This window comes from Sorex araneus, chromosome 4 (genome assembly GCF_027595985.1).
Source record: "Sorex araneus isolate mSorAra2 chromosome 4, mSorAra2.pri, whole genome shotgun sequence".
Taxonomy (NCBI): domain Eukaryota; kingdom Metazoa; phylum Chordata; class Mammalia; order Eulipotyphla; family Soricidae; genus Sorex; species Sorex araneus.
The window spans coordinates 71,186,635-71,211,449 of record NC_073305.1 but is presented as its reverse complement, the minus strand read 5'-3'; the positions used below and the strand labels follow the sequence as shown (position 1 = coordinate 71,211,449).

General features: G+C 42.8%; 1 protein-coding gene across 1 annotated transcript in view; it reads right to left on the bottom strand.

Annotated features, from left to right (window-relative positions):
• Window positions 1-15,902: 15,902 nt before the first annotated feature.
• The window catches only part of PPP4R2 (protein phosphatase 4 regulatory subunit 2), a 60,569-nt gene continuing 51,656 nt past the window's right edge, over window positions 15,903-24,815 (bottom strand). Inside the window, exons 4-9 of the mRNA XM_055135095.1 lie at window positions 24,241-24,334; window positions 22,726-22,763; window positions 20,012-20,086; window positions 19,218-19,361; window positions 18,439-18,728; window positions 15,903-18,190 (exon numbers count right to left, since the gene is read on the bottom strand). Of these exons, the coding sequence (XP_054991070.1) occupies window positions 17,871-18,190; window positions 18,439-18,728; window positions 19,218-19,361; window positions 20,012-20,086; window positions 22,726-22,763; window positions 24,241-24,334 (961 nt within the window). The 3' untranslated portion in view covers window positions 15,903-17,870. The remainder of the gene's footprint in view (window positions 18,191-18,438; window positions 18,729-19,217; window positions 19,362-20,011; window positions 20,087-22,725; window positions 22,764-24,240; window positions 24,335-24,815) is intronic.

Here is a 24,815-nt window from a genome sequence, read left to right as displayed (position 1 = left end):
GCCTTGCAAGTGTATGGAGGCTGTGAATTCATTTCCTGACTGCAAAAAAAGAAAAACATTTTCCCATGATCTGTGTGTGCAATATAAAGTATAAAATGGGGAACAGAGAGATAATAATACAGGAATTAAGGCACTTGTCTTGCAAGTAGCCAACCTCCGTTCAATCCCTGGCACCATGTATAGTCCCGTGTAGGATAACATTGGTTTGTCATTTCTTCCTGGCTGTAAGGAGCTTAGGTTTATTGGGTTACACCCATCACAGTGCTCCGGAGGCACTCCCATTCCTCTGTATTTATCTTTAACTTCTCTGTGCTCTGCTTCCCCAACTGGTCATTCACCTTTTCCCCCAAATCAGACTCTGTTGATTTTTATTTGTAAGTGAAACATTGCTTTTCTCCTTCCCTTATGTCCTTTTGCATAGTTTACTTCAGAGCAATGTCCTTTTTGCACAGACACAGGAAGACAGTTATGCCATGCTTTTGTAACTTGAGAGTTAATTGACTCCGAATAATATTCACTCCTGGGCATCTGTTTTCTCGACTCAAGCCTCAGTTACCCTTAATTCCTACCACCCCAAAAGCAGGGTCCTGATGAGGGACTGGATAGACCCAAGACAAGCTGTGAGCTACCCTGGCATCGAAACAGGCCAGGCTAAGAGTCATAATACTTAAGTATATGTGAAGAGCATGGTCATGGACAAATTCTGTCATGATCCAAAGAGTAACAACTGGATTAAGACCCAGCTAGGGTTAGGAAAGATTAATTCGGCCTGAGCACTGTAGTCTGGGATCTATAGCGAGATGTCCCCAGGAGAGACACCCTACAAGCTCAATGTATCTCTTATTGTGTCCATACAAAATGACTAACATTAAGAAGTAGAATTAAGATAAACGTTTAAATGGTTATTGGACTAAGAAAAGGAGAAACACACCCTAGGTGGTATTCTGCCCTTGAGTGGATCTCCTGGCTGCAGGAGATCAGGAAGGGCTTTCATATGTTGATTGTGCTGCGGACCTAGGTGTGCTTGCTACTCCCAATGCGTGAAGGTTGGTGGGAGACTAAGACTGTGAAACAAGACAGCGTGGAGAGAATAGCATGGCGGACAGGAGGAGACGGGAATGAGGGTAGAGTGAGACTGGAACAGGCATTGTGGGGAGAATGGAATAACCGGCAACTGATCATCAACCAGCCTGGCGGCCCTGTTCCCTCCTTCATGCGTTTGTTGGTGGCAGCTGCAGGCCGGGGTGGGGAAGTGGCTCATGGCCACTGAGCGGGTAGGAGAAAGGCCACCACTGCAGCTGATCACTCATTTATTTTGTGATTACACACCCTGAGCATTGCTAAGGGTGATCTCTGGGCACAGAGCCAGGAGTAAGCCCTGAGAAGTCAGGTGTAATTAAAAAACAAGAAGCAAATAGAGCCTGAGAGATAGTTTGATGGGTATGGAGTTTTCCTTGCACATGGTAGGCCCAGGTTCAATCTCCGGCATCACATATGGTCCCCTGAGTCCCTCTAGGAGTCATCCCTGATACAGGAGTAAGCCCTGAACACAGCTGTGTAACCAACACAAATGAAAAAAACAAAGGTATAAAAATTACTGACTAGGGGCTGAAGCAATAGCACAGCGGGTAGGGCATTTGCCTTGCATGTGGCCAACCTGGGTTCAATCCCCAGCATTCCAGATGGTCCCCTGAGCACCTGAGTGCGGAGCCAGGAGTAAACCTTGAGCATCGCCAAGCTAAAAAAAAAAATTAATGACTACAGGGCCAGGGTGGGGAGATAGCTCAAGCAGTCCAACACAAGCCCGGAGCCCCTAAAGCCCTGAGCTGGATTCCCCAGCACCACGTGACTTCTGCTCCATAGAACTCTGGTGGTCCCCAAATATCATAGCCAATATAAAGAGGTGATTATTTGGTCATACGCAAATGTAGCCAATCAACATATCATTCACCTTAAAATTACACAATAGTATTTTACACAAGGACAAATTGAACCTCAATAAGGCTTGAAAAAAAAGATTTTATTTTTGGTCACACCTGGCCATAATGTGGGAACTGTTATAGACTATAATACCTCAATGCGAGGGGAGGGAAAGGGTTACACTGTTAGAACTTATATTCTAAGACTAAAAGGTGGAGTATTTACTCTGTTAGTGTATTTAGGTATGAATTTATAATGAATTTACACATGTTATAATACTATGTTCTTTCTGGGGGGGGGCACACCTGGTAATGCTCAGAGCTTACTTCTGGCTCTACTCTCAGGGATCAAGCCTGGTAGGCCTGGGGGACCATATAGGGTGCTAGGTATCAAACCCAGGTTGGCTGTATCCAAGGTCCTACCCGCTGTACTATCACTCCCATTCCAGAGCTGGGAATGGAAACAGGATTGGCTGCATGCAAGGAAAGTGTCTTACTCATTCTATTACCCACAGTTATAGAGTGGGTAACTGCAGACTTACTGCAGTCTCTCTCATAACCAAGAATAATAGTAACAGTACCAAAGGAGGTAAGACAGTGCAGAGCAATGATCTGCTCTGCACCAAGGAACGTCAACGATGTCTCATGTAGACTGGAGCTATAGCACAGCGGGTCGGTTACTTGCCTTGGGTGAGGCCAACCCAGTTTGGTCACTGGCGTCCACATGGTCCTCGAGCACCTTCAGGGTTAATTGCTGAGGGGAGAGCCAGGAATAACCCTTGAGCATCACTAGGTATGGCCAAAAAATAAAACAAGACAAAAGAAAAAAAAAAGGTTTTCTAAATTCTCTCGTCTGTGATTCTTCAAAATCCAGTGAAAATTTCAGCAGGGCCTGGTGCTCATCCTGTAACAGCTGTGCTGTGCTATATGTTTGCAGTAGGACATATAAACCAAGACACCGGAGAGTCAATGGTCTTTTGGAAACCTAACAAACACACACACACTCACAGACAAACACACTCACTCACTCACACATCCACACAACCACAATAATTTTTCATGTGTCACCAGATACTATTTTTCTTTTTTGTTTCAACTACTGAAAATATAACAATGGTTTAACCTCATGGACCATTCAAAAATAGGCAGCTTAGGGATGGGGCAATAATACAGCAGGTAGGGAATTTGCCTTGCACATGGCCAAACCGGGTTTAATCCTTTGTATCCCATATGGTTCCCCAAACTCAACAGGAGTGATTCCTGAGTGCAGAGTCAGGAGTAAGCCCTAAGTATGACCAGGTGTGACCCAATACAAAGAAAAAAAAAAAGCAGCTTACTCTAAGTTAGAAAATAAAATAAATAATACAGTAATATTAGGCCATGGGGTCATCGCCCTTAAGAATCAGACTTGACAAGAAGTGTGCAAAATTTCCATAAAGAAATTTACTTTTTTTAAGTGATAAAAGTGATCTTCAACAGAGATATACCATGTTGTTTTTGTTTTTATTTATTTTTAATTTTTTTAAATTGAATCACTAAGATAGACCCTTCCAAAGCTGTTCATGACTAGGTTTCAGTCACACTGTTCCAACACCCATCCCTCCACCGGTGTCATTTCCCAGCACCAGTGTCCCCAGTATTTCTCTCCCATCAACCCCCGCCCCCCCCCACCCCATCTGCCTCTATGTCAGGCACTTATCTCTCCCTCTGTCTCTGTCACTGTCTCTCTCTGTCTCTCTCTCTTCTTTTGGGCATTGTGGTTTGCAATACAGATACTAAAAGATTATTGTGAGATGTACCTTTTTTTTTTTTTCCTTTTTGGGTCACACCCAGTGATGCTCAGGGGTTACTCCTGGGTCTGCATTCAGGAATTACTCCTGGTGCTTGGGGGACCATATGGGATGTTGAGAATTGAACCTGGGTCGGCTGCATGCAAGGCAAATGCCCTACCCGCTGTGCTATCGCTCTGCTCCAGCCCCAATATCTTTTTTTAAATTTTATTATTTTTTGCTTTTCAGGTCACACCAGCGATGCACCCATATGGGAAACTGCGGAAATGACATGAACTACCAAACACCAAACAGTGACTGAGATTGAGGCCCTGTGGAATGCAGAAAGGTGGGTCGCTGTGCCCAGGTAGTGGGTTTCATGTGGTTCCACTGGGCAGGTCAGGGGACGGGGGGGGGGGGAGGGGGAGAGAGAGAGAGAGAGAGAGAGAGAGAGAGAGAGAGAGAGAGAGAGAGAGAGAGAGAGAGAGAGAGAGAGAGAGAGAGAGAGAGGAGAGAAAGGGAGAGAAGGAGAGAGGGAGAGAGAGAGGAAGAGAGGGAGGGAGAGAGAGAAAGGGAAAGGAGAGAGAGAAAGGGAGAGAGAGGGAGGGAGAGAGAGAGGGAGGGAGAGAGGGAGAGAGGGAGGGAGAGAGAGAAAGGGAGAAAGGGAGAGAGACAAAGGGAGAGAGAGAAAGGGAGAAAGGGAGGGAGAGAGAGAAAGGGAAAGGAGAGAGAGGGAGAGAGAGAGAGAATGGGGGAATTTCCTGTTGGGGCCACAGTCAGCAGTGCTGGGAATCAAATTAGTGCTTTTAAATACAAAGCATGTGCCCAGCCTCAAGACTATATACATTTTTTTTTTTTTTGCTTTTTGGGTCACACCCGGCGATATGCAGGGGTTACTCCTGGCTCTGCACTCAGGAATTACTCCTGGTGGTGCTCGGGGGACCATATGGGATGCTGAGAATTGAACCTGGGTCGGCTGCATGCAAGGCAAACGCCCTACCCGCTGTGCTATCACTCCAGCCCCCAAGACTATATACATTTTTTATTGCTTGGTATTTGCAACAAGTAATACTAGAAGAAAAAAACTTTAAAAATTAGTTACATAGATGTTAGGTTACAAAGGTAGAAACATTTTGCATCATTTTCAAGTTAAAAATATTTTTTTAACTTGAGGGCTGGAATAAGTGGATAAAGTGCTTGCTTTGCACACAGCCAACCTGAGTTTGACCCCTGGCACCACATGTGGTCCCCTGAGCCCCAACAGGAGTGACCCCGGAGCTCCATAGGATGTGCTTCTCCCCTCCCTTCACCCTGCCAAAAGGAAAAATCTACTAAAAAGTGTTCTTGGGCTAGAACCTGGGTAGCAAATGGGCCTTGCAAGTGTCTGACCTGAGTTCAACCCCCAGCACTACATATGGCCCTGAGTACCACAAGGAGTGACCCCTGAATACAGCTGAGTGGGGCCCCAACAGCACCTCCCCCTGCCCCCAGCAAACCAAGAAAATAAGCTTCTCTAGAGCAGTGTTCCAGGTTCCTAGGAACGACGGGTTAGGAATGATGACTGTGTGTGGTCATCAGCAGTTTGGGAAATCAAGAAATGAATCTACTTAGCTGGAAAACAATTGTTTTGTAAGAAGCCAGATCTAGGGCCAGAGCGGAGTGTAACAGGCAAGGTGCTGTCTTGCATGTGGCCAACCCAAGTTCAATCTCCACAGCCCACATGGTTCACCAACTCTGACAGCAGTGAGCTCAGAGCCTGGAGTAAGCCCTGAACACCACTCGGGGTGGCCCCAAACCACAAAAAGAAGCTGGACCTAGTTATTAATTTTAAGTACATGAGTATGAGACTGAGCATGGGTATACACTGCCACACGCAACAAAAATGTCATGGGAGGGCACATGCCTTGTATGCAAGAGGCCCTGAATTCCACTCTGGCACCATGAGACCCCCTGAAGCACTGCTGGGGACGGCCCGAGTAGCTCTCCCCTTATAACTCCCTCCCAGGAAGGTGCCTCTGGGCCCATGGGCAACCCTGGGAAGCGTCCCTTCCCTGCCCCAAAGAAAACGACTCTGCCCAACTCCCCATCCCTCTCCCTGTCCATTCAGGCCCACAGCACAAGGCACCATGCTGACCGGTACTTCGCTCATCTCGTTCAACCCTCTCCACTCACTGCTGCACCCCTCGGCCAGGCTGACCGTGTTCCTTGAAGAAGCGTGTCTGTCATGGACAAAGGAGCAGATTGCTGCTGCCTTGATTAATGGCACTTTCTGAGACATTTGATTTCTTCAGGCTCTTTCAGTCATTGGGGAACAGCTTGGGTCTCTCTCCCTGGCCATCAGCCAGAGAGGATGACCACGAGAGCAAGTGCCATGATCCGCCCTTCAGACCACTGTCATTCCATCAGGTGATGCAATAGAAGTTAAAATCACTCACCCCACAAAAAAGTCGATTTCTTTTGCCATGCCAGGGAGCACACCCAGAGTTTTTATACCTGTGAGGTGCTACACAGATGTGAACATTTCTTTAAAATGCTCATACTGCCTTTCCGGCCCCGCGCGAGATCGACCCCGGAGGCAACTGAACCACTTTGGACACGAGCGGCGCCCCCAAAATGCCTCCAAACTGTGTGCTTGGAGCTACTGGCCCAGGCGCTGCCAGCGAGTGATGCAATTACCAAAAGTATTTTCCATGGACTTCATATAGAAATCCAATTGCAGCCGCGCGACCGATAGCAGCCGCGCAACCTAATATCTCTTGATTGTCAGCAACGTGTAAATGTTCCTTTTTGGCAGGGCTTACCGTTGGGAGGAAACTCCAAACAATAGTACTGAGTTTTTTGTTGAAGGGTAAAAGATTGTAGTGATAGAATTTTAGGCAGAGTTTTCCCTGGACTTTATATAGAAACCCAAAACCGCACGGCCGCGGCAGCCTAATGTCATCTAATCATCGGCAATATGAAATGGTTCCTTTGTAATGGGTTGGACTTTGGGGGGACCATAATAGGGTTAAAGTTTATAGTGACGTGTAATTTCTGGCTGTACTTTCCCTGGACTTTATACAGAAATTCAAAGCCGCGAGGCCGCTGCCATGGCCGCGCAACCTATTGTCATTTAATCATCACCAATATGAAATGGTTCCTTTTTAATGGGTCGGACTTTGGTGGGAAATCCTAACAAGAATAGTAAGTCTTTTGCTGAAATATTGAAGGCTACCAAAGTGGTAGCCATCTCTATAGACTGAACTAAGCCATATCCCCACGCCGGCTGAGAAGAAATATCCTTCTTTCTCAGGAAGAAACGCGGCGTGGCGTTAACCATAGTATGATGTCCATTAAGCTGACACGGACTGGTGGCGTGGGAATGGGATACAAGGGAATAAATTATTATGTACTTGAACAGCGGGACGCTGGTGGAATCTCGAGTCGGGGCCGATACCAGCGTATTACTTTTGGTTCCAGAAACTGCTTGCAGACATTCTACCAGGCTATCAACTAAGCCAGAGCCCCACGCCGGCTGATGACGGGAAATAACCATCTTTTTTGGTTTGTTTTCCCTTTGTCAGGCAGCGTGGCAATTACTAAACAGGCGTGAACTTGGTGGCGCGGGACAAGGGGGGAAAAAAATAGAAAAGTTATGTAACAAACAGCGGGACTTAACATCTCTACATTCTCAGCAATGGAGAGCCATCAAATGCTTCCTTGACAGTGGGACTGTCTTTTCTTTTTTGGGGGGAAACCCTAGCAACAATAGTGAGTTATGTGTTGAAACATGGACTGTAACCAAGATAAAGCGTAAACGAAGTGAAACTTATCACTTACAAGGGCGGGGACTGGGGGGGCGGGAGGGGGTGGGAGGGGGCGGGAGGTATAATGGGGTGGTTGGTGATGGAATATGGGCACGGGTGAAGGGAAGGGTGTTTGAGTATCGTATAACTGACATAATCCTGAGAACTATGTAACCCTCCACATGGTGATTGAATAAAATTTAAATAAAAAAATAATAAAATGCTCATACTGCAGGGGGCTGGAGCAATGTTACAGTGTGGCGGGTATTTGCCTTGCATGTGGCTGACTTGGGTTCAATCCCCTGCACCACATATGGTCCCCTGAGCCCTGCCAGGAATAAGCCCTGAGCACCGCTGGCTGTGGCCCCAAAACAAAAGCAAAGAAAATAAACAAAAGGCTTATAGTGAAATTCCATATTGAAACAGAGTTAAGGAGTTCCTATGAAAAGAAAAAGTTCCATGTCCTGAAAGTCAGGGAAACAGAACAGCAGGAAAGTATCGGGTATGAGTGAAGCACCAGGGTGGGAGTTCCTATTTCCTTGCCGTGTCTAAGACAGAGGATGACCCCAAGGGCTGAAGCTGTATTTTGCTTCCTGGCAGGATCATCTCATGAACTAAAGCGAAGCAAACCAGAGAGAGCTTGCAGGATTCGTCAGAAGAGCCTTGACGCAGATGCTGTGAGTCTCAGTGTGTGTTCTGTTCTGCTGGGGTTTCACACTTCAGTCTAACTTCACAGACGGTTAGAAATATGGTACGTGACTTTCCTGACAGCTCCCCACCCCCCACTGTCTCTGGCGGGGGCGGGGGGGGGCAAGGGTTTCACATATTCACTTCCTAATTCTCTAAGGAATAATGCTGAATGGCTTCTCTATTCTACATTTCCAGGCAAGGTTGCTTTACTTTTTTCTTCTTCTTGGATCACACCTGGCTTGATAGCACAGCGTTTGGGCATTCGCCTTTCACGCGGCAGACCCGTGTTCGATTCCTCCGCCCCTCTCGGAAAGCCCGGCAAGCTACCTAGAGTATGGAGCCCACACGGCAGAGCCTGGCAAGCTACTTGTGGTGTACTTGATATGCCAAAAACGGTAAGTCTCTCAATGACAGATGTTACTGGTGCCTGCTCGAACCAATCGATGAGCAACGGGATGACAGTGACAGTGACAGTGACCTGGCGATGCCCAGGGCTACTTCTGGCTCTGCACTCAGGAATTACTCCTGGAGGTGCTCAGGGGACCATATGGAATGCTGGGAATTGAACCGGGTTCAGCACGTGCAAGGCAAACGCCCTACCTCCTTGAAGAAGCTGTGCTATCTATCGCTCCAGCCCCACAAGGTTGCTTTCAATGGCCCACAGTAAAAAGGCTTGAGCCAAGCAAAGGCTACAAGGATCAAGAGGCTGGAGAAGAGGGCTGGGAACACGAGGCAGCTGTCAAAATGCCTGGGTCCCTTCCCAGGGGCTAATGCACTGCAGGGTGTGCACCCCTCCATCTCCCCCACCCGAAACCTAAGCCTGACATCCTGTGACTTTTCTGGCACCTTCTGTAAACACTTGCCAACCGGCAAGGAAGGCCAGGAGCCCTTCAAAAGGCTGCCACAGAACTCCCGAACCTTAAATTAGTCCTATATTAAGTCCCTCCCCATTTGGGAATCTTCTTGTGCTTTTTTTTCTACTTTCTAGTAAACTTTTCTACTTTCCAATTAACTGAGTCTGAGCATCTTTATTACTCTGTAATGACAAATAAGCTGTATGTAATGAGAATTATAAAACTATAACAAAAATGAAAATGTGACGGGGACTGAGAAACTGAAACTGACCCCCTGAATGTAACAAGGGGGGGGGGGGGAAGCAGCATCCTTTTATGATCCCAGTGAACGGAGTGAAGGGAGCACCAGCCTGCGGATTTATGGGAGTGGACTGGGCCTGACAGATTTATGGGAGCGCGAGGGAGACGGGCCCTGAAGGTCGTACCAAATGGGCGAGATATACTGACACGGCTTTTTCCCTTGAGCGCCTGAAGGCCACACCATGTGGGAAAGATGCATTAATTGTTTTTTGCCAATTATTTCTACATCTCCTTTTTCACTGATAAGAGTATGTAGTTTGTAGCCCACCTTTAGAGAATAAAAGGAAGACCCTCTCAGCAAATGGAGCTCCAAGTCTCTTTCTCCTCTGACTTGGGGTCCTCAGCTCTGAGCCTCTAATAAACTTACTATCCTATCCTGAGCTCTCTCTCTCTCTGTTCATTCTCGGCTTGCGCCAGCACAACACTCAATATTTTCATCCTTGAAAATATTGAAGAACCTGGGAATTGCGAACACACACAGACCCACTGCCCCCGCTTCTGCATCATCTGCATCAAGACTAAGTCAGGTACTCAGGATATCTGGGTAAGAAACAGCATGGAACGCTGCAGGGACCCTGACCCTGGTGCTGAACGCAGGCCCTGGAATAGGATGAACCAAGGGCCCATGAACCAAGAGCCAGGGTTTGAGATTAACAGTGCATCTGCACACCTCACTGGAGAGGGAGGGAAGGAGAGAGAGAGGGAAAGGAGGGAGGGACTTGGAGGGAGGAGAGGACGGGGAGAGGAAGGAAGGGTGGGAGGGAGAGGGGGGTTAAGACACGTGACTTGCATATGGTCAAGTCCAATTCAATCCCCAGCACCACACAGGGTCCCCTGAGCATCACCGGGAGAGATCTGTGAGCAGAGTCAGCAGAAGACCTTGAAGCAAAGGTGTGGTCCCCAAACCAAAAGATGTGAAGCTGGAAAAGTCATCTTTCTTCAGAAAACAGTGGCCAGAGATGAGAAAAATAGAGGATGTTCAACATCAGTTATTGGTAGTTGAGAATGCAAGTCAAGAATAGGTAAGGGTGCTTCTAGAGATGCAGGGAAAAAATTAATTCAAAGAAGCAGAATGTAAGACATGAGTCTCTTCTGAAAAAGAGTGATTCGCAGAATCAATTTAAGCAGCAATGTGAAGAGCTTAAGGAACTAGAAACAGCAACAGTGAGGAAAACTGGAAAAGAAAATGTATCAGAATTTACTGAGGACATGAGTAAGTAGCACTGCACTGTAGTCATGTTGTTCATCGATTTGCTCAAGAGGGCACCAGTAACATCTCCATTGTGAGACTTGTTACTGTTTTTTGGGTTTTTTTTTTGCTTTTTGGGTCACACCCGGCAATGCACAGGGGTTACTCCTGGCTCTGCACTCAGGAATTACCCCTGGCAGTGCCCAGGGGACTATATGGGACGTTGGAATCAAACCCGGGTCGGCCGCATGTGAGGCAAAGGTCCTACCCGCTGTGCTATCGCTTCAGCCCCTTGTTGTTACTGTTTTTTGGCATATCGAATACGCCACGGGGAGCTTGCCAGGCTCTGCCGTGTTGAGTGGGATACTCTTGGTAGCTTGCCGGGCTCTTCGAGAGGGACGAATTGAACCCAGGTTGGCCTCGTGCAAGGCAAATGCCCTATCTGCTGTGCTATCATAGTCTCATTTATTTACAACTATCATAAAGCAAAATCTTTCTCAGGACTTGACAATGCTCAATGTTCAGCTTGTTTAAAGTAACAAAGATTTTGCTTTTAATCTCCATTAAAATAGGTCAATACAGGCTGGAGAGGTAGGGCGGGGGCTGAGGCACGTGCTTTACAGGCAGATCACACCTGACACTACCTATGGCACACTGTGCACAACATGCATGAGTGAGCCCTGAGCACTGGAGGGTTTGGGCCCCAGTCGCCTCCCTGCAAAACCAAGCAAACAAAAACGCCTAAAATGAGCCAATACGGACTTTGCCTGAGTGCTGTTCTCTCAGGGTGTGCACGTGAGAAACTAAGATGATTTCTTCATATCAATCAATCACAGCATTGCACTTAATACTAATGCTGTTTTTTATATTCTCTTTCCTTAATTAAGCGAAAGCTATTCCACTTTTTTTTACCATGTTTTACAATATTCTTTGGCGGGAGGGGCGGGGGGAGTGCGAGGTCACACCTGGCAATGTTCAGGTGTTACTCCTTGCTCTACACTCAGGAATCACTCCTGAGGGTCGTCGGACCATGAGAAGGTAGGGGATGAGCCCAGGTCAGCCGCATGCAAGGCAAGCACCCTACCTACTGCACTCTCCAGCCCCTAATATTTTACTTTTTTTCTTTCTTTTTTTGCTTTTTGGGTCACACCTGGCGATGCACAGGGGTCACTCCTGGCTCTGCACTCAGGAATCACCCCTGACGGTGCTCAGGGGACCATATGGGATGCTGGGATTCAAACCCGGGTTGGCCACATGCAAGGCAAACGCCCTACCCGCTGTGCTATCGCTCTAGCCCCAATATTTTACTCTTTTATCTTTCTTGAGTTCACCTTTGTAACAATATCCCACATCCCATCTTAAGTATTTTTCAAAGTATCTTTATTCCTTTTAAAAATAAGGCCCTGAACTAAGGGCCAGAGAGACAGAGTACAGCAGGTAGGGTGCTTGTTTTGCACATGCTGAACTGGGTTCAATTCCTAGCATCCCACATGGTCTCCTAAACCCCACCAGGTGTGATCCCTGAGCACTACCCAGGGTGCCCCAAAACAAAAACCAAAAGATCCTGGACTCTATCTGGGCTCATTATTACACTGACTGCTCTCAATAGCCTGATATACAGCATGACAGAACTATTTCTCCTGCTTTACAGGTAAGGAAACTAAGGCTCCAAGTACCACTGACCTTCCCAGGATGTCTAGCTAGGGACAGCGTGGCTTGACCCACAGCCTTGCAACACAGCTACTCTGCTGAAGCTTTGTATCCTTCAACAAGTCTTTACAGATTGCCAAGAGGGCACTCATGGGCCACCATGATCTCTTTAAGGCACAGACAGGCAAACCTAACAGAACTGCTGACCCTCTGCTGGCAGTGTGCCCACAGGGACCCCCAATTCCCACACCACAGGGTGTAACCTGTATCACCCACAGCTTATCATTAAGTGACTGAATTCTCCCGAAGTATGGACTGAGTCTACTCTCTCGACATCCCCTCCAATACGGCGACCCACAGAAGTTGACAACAGGTACTATTTATTTGCATGTGTCCGATGTTATTTTTTTCATTTTCCAGAAATTTGGTATTTACATGAGATCCAACCTGAAGACAACACACCTGTAATATTTCCTGGCTCTATTACATAAATTTCTAGAGGGGACTATTAAATATCTTGGAAACACGTCTATACGTTTACCCGGAATTTCTTCCTGAATTTCTTCAGTACAAAAACAGGATCACGAAACACCATAAATTGTTGTTTTGAATCACCAAGTAGTTCGTGATAAATTCTGATCTCCTGACTTTAATTCCTATTAAAAAGCTAAACAGCTCTCTTGGGCCAGAAGAATAGTATAGTAAATAGGCTGTTTGCCTCGCATATTAGCCAAGTGGTCCTCTGAGTAATGTCATTCAGGAAAGGTCCCTGAGCACAAACTCATGAGTAGGCCCTGAACAGCATTGAGTATGACCCCAAACCAAAACAAAAAAGCAACAAAACTCTTCTGCACTGAGTAACTAAAATTTAGGTATTGAGGGCAAAATGGAAGATAGTGTGCATTCCTAAATGCACAGGTAACCTTTACCATCAATTCAATTTTCCCTTCTCGTCCACAGTATTCTAAATTCTGGAGAAAGTATGTGACCCAGAATAAAGGTAGCAGAGGCTACAGCGCATCTTGCTCATGGCTGGCCACACCCAAATGCAGACTTCTTAAGCCAGGAATGACTGACCCAGTCTTAAAGCCCCCTTGCACATCTGAAGTGGGTCTGACTAATGGAAAACACTCCCGCTTACTCTCAACAAGGATGTGTTGTAACTTTTGTTTTGGAGGGAGGGAGGAAGGGAGGAGGAGGGAGTTGCTGATGCTCGGATTACAATACTATTATTAGTGATTTCCTGTTGTGTTGGAGAGGCCAGGAGTAACTCCCATAGCCACAGGTGTCTTGCAGCAGTCTTCTCTGATCATCTTGAAGGACAATTCAATGGAGTTTACCTAGCCACAAAGCCTTTAAAAATAAAATTTGCATCTTTCAAGTGGGCAGAAAGTCAAGTTGCAGCCTGTGTACACGCAAAATCCAACTGACTTCAACTATGGCCACTTCCTTGCAAGCATGTTTAACAGCTGAGTCAGCAGACATGGAACTGATGAAATTTAGGTGTTAAAAGTTTACACAGAAATCTAACCCCCTACATCTAAGTCAAACTAACTCAACTACAAGAACGTTCAATGCACTCTAATACAGGCAGGCCCTCAGGTATGGCCCTGGCTGGGGCTCTGCACTGGCAGAGAACAGCACAGAAGCAGACATCTCATCTCATTCTGGGCCGTGGGAAAATGACCTTCCTACTTGGGTTAAGAGATGAGGAAAACCTGTTTATCAGAAACATGTTTAATTAAAAGTTTTCTACTATCAGAGTCAGACTATTATCTGAACACGACAACCCAGAAAAAGCAAGAGATCGCACCCTCTCAGTGGCAGCTCCCAGTTTCTTACTGTGGTTGTCTGAGAGCAAGTGCTCCAAGGGCCAGAAACCGCAGTCCACTTAATGCAGAAATAACAAAAAGCTGTTTATCATTAAAGTCACATAGCAAATATTTTCTCCTTATAGAGCAGGTGTGTGTGTATATTGAACCATGCTGGGGGAACCGGTAGGTGAAAGCTGAAGGTTGTATGAACCACTATAGCAAATAAAATGATTCCACGCGTAAAGGTATTCTTCTAATTTGCATTTTATTGCATTATGAAAATACATTTGGCAAATAAACTAGGATCCAGGCTGGAATAATAATATTCTGAAAAGTGTCCGTACTGAGTATTTTTAAATTGTGAAATATTAGCTGTATTCTAACCAATACAGTCTAGCATTCTTATTAGGCCAATAATCCAGTATACCTAATTATAATTCCAAATTAAGTTACAAGATCTTTGCATGTATTCACTTTATGGTCTAGTATAAATCTCAAGAAAACTGAGCTTCATTTGATTTAAACAAAAGTATTTTAAGAGACTCCTATTTGAAAGACAATTTGAAACTAGCCAAAACTTTTATATCCTTTGGTTCTACAAGTTGCATTTTCATTTTTACAAATTACATCTCATGATCAAACATCGTAGCAGCTTTAAAACCTGCCCAGTACCTTTATAAGCTAGCATATAACATTTACATTATTTGAAAAATTGCGAATTTTACAAATGCAGAAACGCATAAATGCATGCCTATCTACACCAGGAAAACAAGACCCTAAGCAATCCTGCTTCAATGGGCCACACCGCCTGGCCGTAAGAGTATCTGGCTGGGCTGTCTTTCGAAACCAAAGATTCTTAATACTTCCAAAGCTTCTCAAGCTCCATGACAAGGTGAGTCCACTAATTTGATGTATTTAAAACAAAAACTTACAGTAAAACACTAAGAAAATGAAAAATCAGTATTTAAAACATGGCATTCTCCACTAATTTCCATTCCACCTTTTAAGAATGTAAAGTTCTTTTTTTAATGTAAAGAGATTCTTTTTCATTTTTAAAAAGGGGCCTAAAAAAACACGTATATTTAAAATTTCCTCATAAGCATTTCAAGCTTTTATCTGGGCTGAGAGTCTACAGATTTTAACTGGCAATTTGCTAAGGCCAAAATAAAACACTGCCCCCAGTAATTAACTGACTGAGGTCTTGTTATTTAGGTCTAACATTACTCTCCCAATGTTCAGAAAATATGCCTACAATTTCTTTTTAAAATTCACATTTCAATCAGCTCCTACAACTGAGTTTCTTTCAGCCAAGTCTGTGTAAGGTTGCACCTATGCACACTCATGCTTGTGAAAACGTATATCCAATGGGTATCACTATCTAAAACCAGCTGATCAAGGGTTCCCAGTTTAAAGTATCCTGTCTAGGGGGTGAGTACAGTGGGTAGGGCGTCTGCCTTGCATGCAGACGACAAGGTTCAATCCCCAGCAGCCCACATGGTCCCCAAGCCCACCAGGAAGTGTGATCCCTGAGCACAGAGCCAGGAATAAGCCCTGAGCAAAAAAATAAATAAAAGAGTATTCCTCTACCTTAAATAAAATATTCCATGAGCATTCTACAGTTTCTGTTCTAACAGCCAACAAGTCTGATCCATGAATAGCTAATAAATATTAAAACTATCAAACTATAGATTAAAATGTAGATCTCTCATAGAGTTCAGTGATGGCATATTGGTACATTAACCATTATTGTACTTTATTTAATAAAGAAATATATTTGCCCTTGCAAAAATTGCAACTGCAAGTGTACAAATTAAACCACAGACCACACTTAAAATCATGATGCTAAATCTTCAATTTATAACCAACAAAGTTAAATCTCTTAACAAATGGTCCATGGGACTACTAAAATAAAAATATCAAAAGGTCACAGGCTCTTAAAGAATAGGTTTATTGACAATAATTTCATAAATATTCTAAAGAAAATTTCAAAATGTCTAAACTTAAGTGTTTAAAATCTGTTCATTGGCAAAATACCCCTCAACAAAATGTCACTACAAATGTCACATTTAAAATTTGCTTAATTTTAACATTTTTGCAAAATTTTTTTAATTTACAATTTTTGATTACTTCCCCTTCACATGGGTAAAATAAATCAGATTAGTTTTTAATTAAACTAACAGATATAACATAAATATATTCTCTAGATGCTGTGAACCTGACAGTCAGTCAGTAGTATAATACCCTAGAAACATAACTTGGAGCCAAATCATTTTGCTAATTTTAGTCAGCAATGAAGTACTCAAAATGCAAAGTTTGTGGTTGCCGCCCCAATCACCCCCAAAGCATATGATATAGTGTCAGAAACTGTTTGCGGTTTAAGTTCATCTGTGTACTTCAGGTATCTGAAACTAAAAAAGGGGTTCTTTTATATTTTGATAAAAATGTACTCGAATATTTCATAACATTAATATTTATTGCTTTATAGGAATACTGTATTGAAAGCCCAAGCATTCGGTTTACACACAGAAATTATACAATTATATACCGCTTCACAAAGGCAGTGAACACATTACATTCTACAAAATCTACAGAAATTTAAAAATTCTAAATATCAAAAGGTACAGCTGAAGAAACAGGTATAAATTTGGCAGCCAGTAATTTTGACAGGGAAGTTGCAGCTTGTATGACTTTAAATATGTGAATTTGAAAATATCGAGTTTAGAGTAATCATTGTGCTTTGTGTTGATCTGAAAAATATAACACTGGCTGTCAAAGAAGCATGTTCAAAAATATTTAATTCACTTCAAAATGTCATACAAATTATGGTGGTTTTTATGCACCCCTAAAGCTTTAGTCATTTAGCTCTGGTACACACTGCTAAGTATATATTAATTCTTCCAGTACAGTGGTGTTTCATACCATTGACATTTGCATACTCTAGAATAATTTAGGAAGAAATGTGTAATATTCACAATGTTCAAAAAAGCAAGCAAAAGGTAAAAGGAACCTCCCCGGTTCTTCTGAGATGGACTCCTATCAGCTTTACAAGCATTCATTCTACAAAATAGTACACTAATGTTTGAACACAATTTCCAAGATAAAGCACATTTTCTCATAAATAATGAAGTCTTTTTCTCAGGCACCTCAGAAGTATACAAAAGAATTTTAGTTGAACAGATCTCTTGGAATGTGTTTAACCTGGTATTTCAACACACTTAACATTTCCAGGGTTTCACAAGGGCCAGATTTTATTTGAATCCGCAGAAGAGAAAGAAACTGTCTTCTGAAAGAGGTGAACTCAATCATTACCAATAGAAAAAGTATCCACTGTAGTCATCTCTTATAGAAACAGAAAAATATAACATTTCCCCCCTTAGAATAATATATATATATACACACACACATATATATATGTATATATGACTTAACGTTCCATTGTACACAGCCAAACAAAATCTGGAAACCAGCATGAAACCCTATAATTCACGTTAAAATGTTGAAAGTATGACCAAAATACAAAAACTGCTAGAGCTGTCCCAAAGAGAGAAGACAAAAAGCTTTCTTTCATATGTAGTAAACTAAATGCGATAATCTCCAAAAGGTTTTCAAAATTATAATTATTACCTTCCAGTTTAAAACCTTTAATTCTAAATTAAAAAAAAAAATCTATACACAAACCACTGATTTGACCAGACCCCCAAAAAGTCAGCGGTAAGCAGGACCCAGAGGAGCTGATATTCACAGTTCTCACTACAACTCTCAGGATTTATCCCATAAAGTACTTTATTTTACAACCTGCTTCTCTTGTAAAACTAAAGGTCCACTTTATTACATAAAAGTTTTATACAGTGTAAAACCAGAACTGTATGTAAAATACTGCATCTAAATGTTTCTAAATAGTTAGTCTTGTTCCATTGGTTCATCTGTGGCTCCTGTGGCTTCGTCGTCATTTTCCATAGATGATTCTGAGAGAATCTTTCCAGTTTTACTGGAATTGGATCCTACTAATTCTTCTGATTCATGGTAATCAGAACCACTACTTACAGGGCCTGTATTTTCACTAGCTTCAGAATGTAAATCTTTCTCAGGCTGAGTCAGATCAGATTCCTCCATTTGATTAGTTTCCTCAGAAGTCTCTTCATTCACAGTTAAGGCATCATCAGAATCTTTTTCTTGATTTTTCCTTTCTGGGATCATTTCTCTTGATGTCATAAAAGACTCTAAAAATAAGCAAATGTTGTTGTAGTTAAATTTTATTTTCAAAATACCTCCTTAAGTTTCATGAATTCTGATATTCTATAGTTCAAATCATAGCCCCTGAAACTCAGCAGCAACTATAAACAGGTGTGAAAAAGCCCAACATCAGCATTATAAGAAGTTCCAATATTTACATTCTTTCACGCAAAAATGAAGTGCAAGAATCTGAGAATCTCCTTACTCCACCCTTTTACAGATGGTCTCTAAATACCTTCTTCTTCATCTTCATCCTCTTCCTCATCCTCCTCTGTACAATGCTGCCTGGTACAACTACTTTCTTTGTTTTTGTCCCGCGGTGAAGATGCTGCTTCAGTTTCTTCTATCATAACTGAAGATCCTTCACTGGAAGATGTCTGACTGGCTGTCTCTCTGACTTCACTTTCTTTGTCAAACCTGAGTCTTTTTACCTCATGTCCCTCGGATTCCACAGCATCTTCATCTGGATGTTTATTTTTTATAGGACTCACTGAGGAACCTTCTGAGTCAGATGTCGGAGAGTCACTGTAAATGTTTCAAAATGTCATTACTAAGACTTTCACAACCTATGTTTTCATTTTTAAGATGCTCTAATTTTAAAAATTACATTTCGGTGTCAAAAGTTCACTTATAATGTCTGGGCAAAGAAAAACACAAGAGAATATTATCAAGGGAACCCAAACTGTTTCATGAATCTAAGTAACTAGTCAATAAATTTTTGCGACTGGTTACATGGTATACTGGCATATTTTTTCTTTTAATTCACAGTGGTAATTTATTCAAATAATGTTACTACCAAAATTTCAAGACATTTACGACTACTTTTTTCAATAAACTTTCGAAAGCAAAATAAAACCATGAGTGCTTATGATGCTATTCCCCAAATAGTGCTCCAGGCCTTTCTATGCCTATCTTCAGTGTATACATTAAAACCATTTTCTATCCCTCAATAAACAGTGAAAAACCGCAATTATTTTAATGAATTTCTGCCTTAAAGATAAATGACATACAAACCTGCGACTTTTGTCGTCATTTTGCTGTGAATTTGACTCTTTGCTGTCTGTACTCTCAGGCAAGCCATTTGTAGTCATAGGGACTGACAAGGAAACTTTTGGTCGATTAAGTGGTCTGGGTGTTCCAGGACCATTTATATTAGACCTACATAAAACAAATGAACACTGTTTTTCCATTTGTGTAAAACATCACCCCTTCCTTGTGCCAGAGCCTTGGTACAGCAGGTAGGGCGCTTGCCTTGCATTCGGCCAAACCGGTTTCTATCCCTGGCACCACACGTGGTTCCCCAAGCCCCGCCAGGAGAGATCCCTGAGCAGAGAGAGAGGAGGAAGTCCTAAGCACCCGCAGGTGCGGCTCCCAAACAAAAACAAGTCATCCCTCCCAATGGTTGTTTATATAAGAATATCAAATATTTACTGTAATTCTGAATTTCAGATCTATGGATCAAATTGACTCAGCAATAGCCCCCATGCTCCCCCCATAAAATCCTCATTTTTTTTTTTTTTCAAAAAAAGCAGGGACAGGGTGGGACTAGAGAGAGTACAGGTAGTAGGAACTTGCCAGGCATGACACCAACCAGGTTCAATCCCCAGCACCCCGTCCCCTGAGCACCATCAGGTAGGGCCATGGAGATAGCTCAAAGGGCTAGGGGGCATGTCTGGCATGAGTCCCAGTTTTGATTCCGTGAACAGTATGATCGAGTGGCTCCCAGCACTGCTGGGCCCATGGAGCATTAGGAGACTATAGCAAGTACTTGAGTAGGTCATCTATCTAGCTAACACAGTAAATCTTACCTGTCAGTATAATTTGGTGAATTTCCAGGAAACATAACACCATTCATTCGATTTAAACTATTGGAACTGTTTTTCCTATTAGGAATCAAAATAAAAAGGAATTGTTACAGATGATTCAGTTCTTTAATTCTGGTAAGAATCAGGACTCTCGAGTCACTGGGATGTATGCACAGAAGTACAGCATCAGACATACAGTAATACAGCATCTGCCATATAGGCAGGGGGGCATGAGTTTGATACCCGGCATCGCCTTATGATGATAAGTACAATCCTGGTAGTCACTTGTGATTCTTAGCACTGTTAACAAGTGAGCTCACTGGCACACATCTCCCAAGTATGGGTAAACACCAGAAGCTGTGCATCCCCCAGAGAGCACAACAGAACGGGATAGGCAAATGGCTCCAAGGGCTGCAGTATGTGCTTTGCAGCACGTAGGATGCCAGATCAAGCCCTGCCATTGTATGATGCCAAGAACCAGGAATAAGACCTCAGGGTGGCCAAAACAAAATTTAAAATTCACAGAATTACATGCTACGAGTCTTTAAAATTTAGATGTTATCAATGTAATACATTTAAAAAAATTTCATATAAGAATGGATCTGGAGAATACCATGCTGAGTGAAGTTAATCAGGCGGAACAGAACCAGAATCCCTGCCTTGTGGGTAGGGTGCTGCCTTGCATGTAATCAGTAGAGAAAAGAATTAAAATGCTCTCCTACGCGGGATATAAAACAAAAGGAGGGCCCATACCAATAGTAAGGCGGGTAAGGCGGGTAGGGCACTTGTCTTGCCTTGACCAGGGTTCAATCCCTGGCACCATGTATGATCCCCTAAGCCAGGCCAGGAGGCATCCCTGAGAATCACTGGGCATGCCCCATGCCCTCATAAAAGGAGCAGTAGAGGAATAACAACTGCCCAAAGGCAATGTAGAAATAATGAGCCAGATAAATGGTTTATAGCAGAAAGCTTGCCACCTGTGGGGGAAAGGAGAGGGCACCGCAAGACACTGGCACAGGGAAGTTGTCCCTCTGGAGCAGACAGCAGAAACTGAACAGTAAGGGCCTGCCACAGGGCCTGAGTGATAGTACAATGGGCAGGGCACTTGCCCTGCACATGGCTGATCCGAGTTTGATCCCCAGCATCCCATATGGCCCCCCACGCATCACCAGGAGTGACTTTCTGAGTGCAGAGCCAGGAGTAATATGAAGTACCTGCCACAGGGGCAGCTGGGGAGTGAGAGGAAACAGGGACACTGATGGAGAGAAGTGGTCAGTGATTAAGAGGACTGGTATTGGAACACTATATGACTAAAACTTAATTATGAACCGTAACTTTGAAATTCATGGTAATTTAATTTACATATATACATAAAAAGCGAGAACCATTTGTCTAGAAAGACCTTTTTATAACATCTCACTACCCAGAATCAAAGAGGAAAAAAATTCTCTAAGAAGTAACTTAACTGGGCTGAAGAGATAGTACATCAGGCAGGGTGCTTGCTTTGCATGTGGCCAATTTGTGTTTGATCCTTGGCATCCTGTAAGGGCCCCTGAGCACCACCAGAGTAATTCATGAGTGCAGAGCCAAGAGTAACCCCTTAGCATCACTGGGTGTGGTCCCAAAACCAAAACAAAATTAAAAGCATAATTACAGAATTACATATATATCTGCACTCAGAAATCATTCCTGGTGGTGCTCCCAAGATAAAGGGAACACCAGGGAATCGAACCCGGGTGAGCCACATGCAAGGCAAACACCCTCCCCACTGTACTATCGCTCTGGCCCCCAATCAAAGAGACATTTTAATCTTAAACCAGCAATACCCACTTCCTCCTAATTAGCTTCCACCAGATAGTAAACCCACATCTCCAGAATTGGCAATATCGAGGGATAATTCTGGAAGAGTGATTAACACTAATGGAATCCAATTTTTAAGGCCAGAACACTAATAAACAACCTGTATTTCCCAGGACATCCACTCACAAAAATATGAAATGTAATTAATGTCTAAGTCTGTGCCCTTAACTGACAAGTTGCTGTATGAATCTTGTCAACTGGTAATCTTTCCCATCAAGAAGAGGAGTATTCCAATCTGCAGAGGTCTAATACCCTAATGAGACCCAGGAAAGTTATCTAGAATAGCATCTCAGGACCCAAAATCCTTAATAGTACATAAATTTTAAAAAATGTTCAGGGGCCAGAGCAGTAGTATATAGCAGGTATGGCATTTGCTTGCACATGGCCAACCCAGGTTTGATCTCCAGAATCCCGTATGGACCCCTGAAAACTGCCAGGAGCGATTCCTGGATGCAGAGCCAGGAGAAGTAACCCCTGAACCAGGTGTGACCCAAAAAGCCAAAATACAATACAATAAAATAAAATGTTCAGATTGCAGTCATTTAAACTCCATGACAAGTCTTTTTACGGGGGGAGAAAAAAAAACATGTCAGGAGCTGGAACAATAGTACAGCAGGTAGGGCGTTTGCCTTGCACACGGCCAACCCAGGTTTGATTCCCAGCGTTCCATATGGTCCCCTGAGCACCACCAGAAGTAATTCCTGAGTGCAAAGCCAGGAATAAACTCTGTGCACTGACACTATTTTACTTTGGAGGAGTAGGTTCATAAGTATTCACACATCTTATGCTTGATTACATGAACAATAAATGCAACCTACTTTAATACATATTAGAAGCAGAAAAATCTCTATACTTACTCTGAAGAAGGATAAACACAGCTAACAACCATCACATTCTGCAATAACAAAATTTGGTGATTTAATATGGAAAAATGTAATGTAAAAGTTTACTTGTTAAAATGTCTCAAATCACTGTAATAGATTGGTTAAAACAAAAACTAAGTATGACAGAAACCTAATATCCTACTAAACAATTCATTAATTTTTGTCAGTCTAGTTTTTTAGATTTTTATTTCTAAGACCTATTATAAAACACAAGCTCTCACCCAGGTGGGGACTATCTGGGAAAGCCCATGAAATTGGCTTTATAGAGGTGCGCATGGCTCCACCTGTCTGAAGGCTGGCCTACATCTAGACCTGAGGTACAATTTGAGCTTTTTCCTCTCTGGAGAAGCCTGTCATCTATTCAACGTCACCAGTTTTCCCTCACATTTCTCTAAATCTCTCAGAAGATTTTACTTCACGATTTGGTCTCCTCTTCTACTCCTGCAAAAAGCAATTCCTCACTCTAGCCTGAGCACGTGAATCCCTAAGGGCTCAGCGACGGGACCAATTCCTGCCCAGTGCAGACCAAGTGAATTTCAGGTGCAGCTACCAACTATCTACTGGGCTGGTGAGACACCAGCATCCTGCTGAAGAGCTCAGAGCTGACTTTATCAGTCCTGGCCCCAGATGGCTGAGGTAGAAGCACCTTCTTGAGGCCACCTCCCGTGCCCTCTCTTTACGTGAGTCACCTGCAGCATGACTTGTTTCAGATGTTTACTGCAAGCCCCCCCCCCCATCACATTTGTTTCCAAGTGTCTTCAGCAGGGGTGCTGGACAGTGATACCTGGCAGTACGAGCTTAGGGGTCAGCAGCATACAAGGAAAGCACCTTAAACCCGGTCTTTTCTGTTTCAGAACTTTAAACAACTGACCATGTTTTAGGACCAATTACCTACGGAAGAAACCAGCAATCCACTGATCCAACCTTGGTTCTTGGTCTTTTCTTCTTCATTTCACTAAAGTCCATTTTTCTTTCACTTTCTCAAACTTTCCAGGTTTATATCTATTATGCCCGTTGTCCATAGTCCCTTTACTTACTACTAAATTACTTTCATCCACAAAAGACTAGTATTTCTCTCATTTTAAAACCTGCACCTTTCTGTTCAACATCAAATGTGTCTGCATCACTGATTTTCCAGAACTGTGTCTTGTAACTCCAAAAAGGGAGGAATGAATTTTATGGGTAAACAATTTTGCAAAACATGACTAAAGAGAAAACATTAATTGCAAATCTTCCAGTTAAGATTTTATGTCTTTTATGTTAATGTACATCATCAATTTCCAAGAGGTAACAAACTGCTTTCCCTAAACGTAAATTGTTTATACTCCTCTTATGTTCCCTCCCATTAAATGTTTCAGAAACTCAGAACATAAAATTTTGGAAAGACTTCAGGTAGATAGGCTAAGAAACATATAGTTCAATGCACTAAAACCATTTTACTCATTGATCTTTGCCACTGTTAAATACAATTCCAATAATAATAAATACCTTTTCTACTCCTCTGAGAAATTTGTCTGTTCCTGTATAGTTTCTCCTTGGATCTGTTAGCAATTCACATAGTCGTTGAATAGTGAAAGGAATACTGAAAAAGAATATAATTTTGAGGTCATTCATTATCAAGATAATTTGAAACATCTCTTTTTAAAGAAAGCATTATCTATTAACTCACGTTTTAAGGTACAGAAGAAACTAAAAGGGTCACTTAAAAACAGGCAAGACAATAATCATACCAATCCATTTATTTAACGAAAAATTCCTCCCTTGCTTTTAATTAAAAATCAACAGAAGAAATCCAAACTTAACAGAGTTCCAAATTGAGATTTTTTTCCCTTAACATTCTGACTTCAATTAAGTTTACAAGAAAGCCAACACAAATAATCATTAATTTATTTAAATACAGCTTATTTCTTAAGCACATAAATGTCTTTACAGTGTTCAAATAAAACAATTGTTTTTATTATAGCATAGAATTGAGACATACAATATGTGAAAACATTATAAAATAAATTTTCTGCTCTGTAATTCAACTTTATATAATCCACAGGTTCAATCTTAAGACGTTT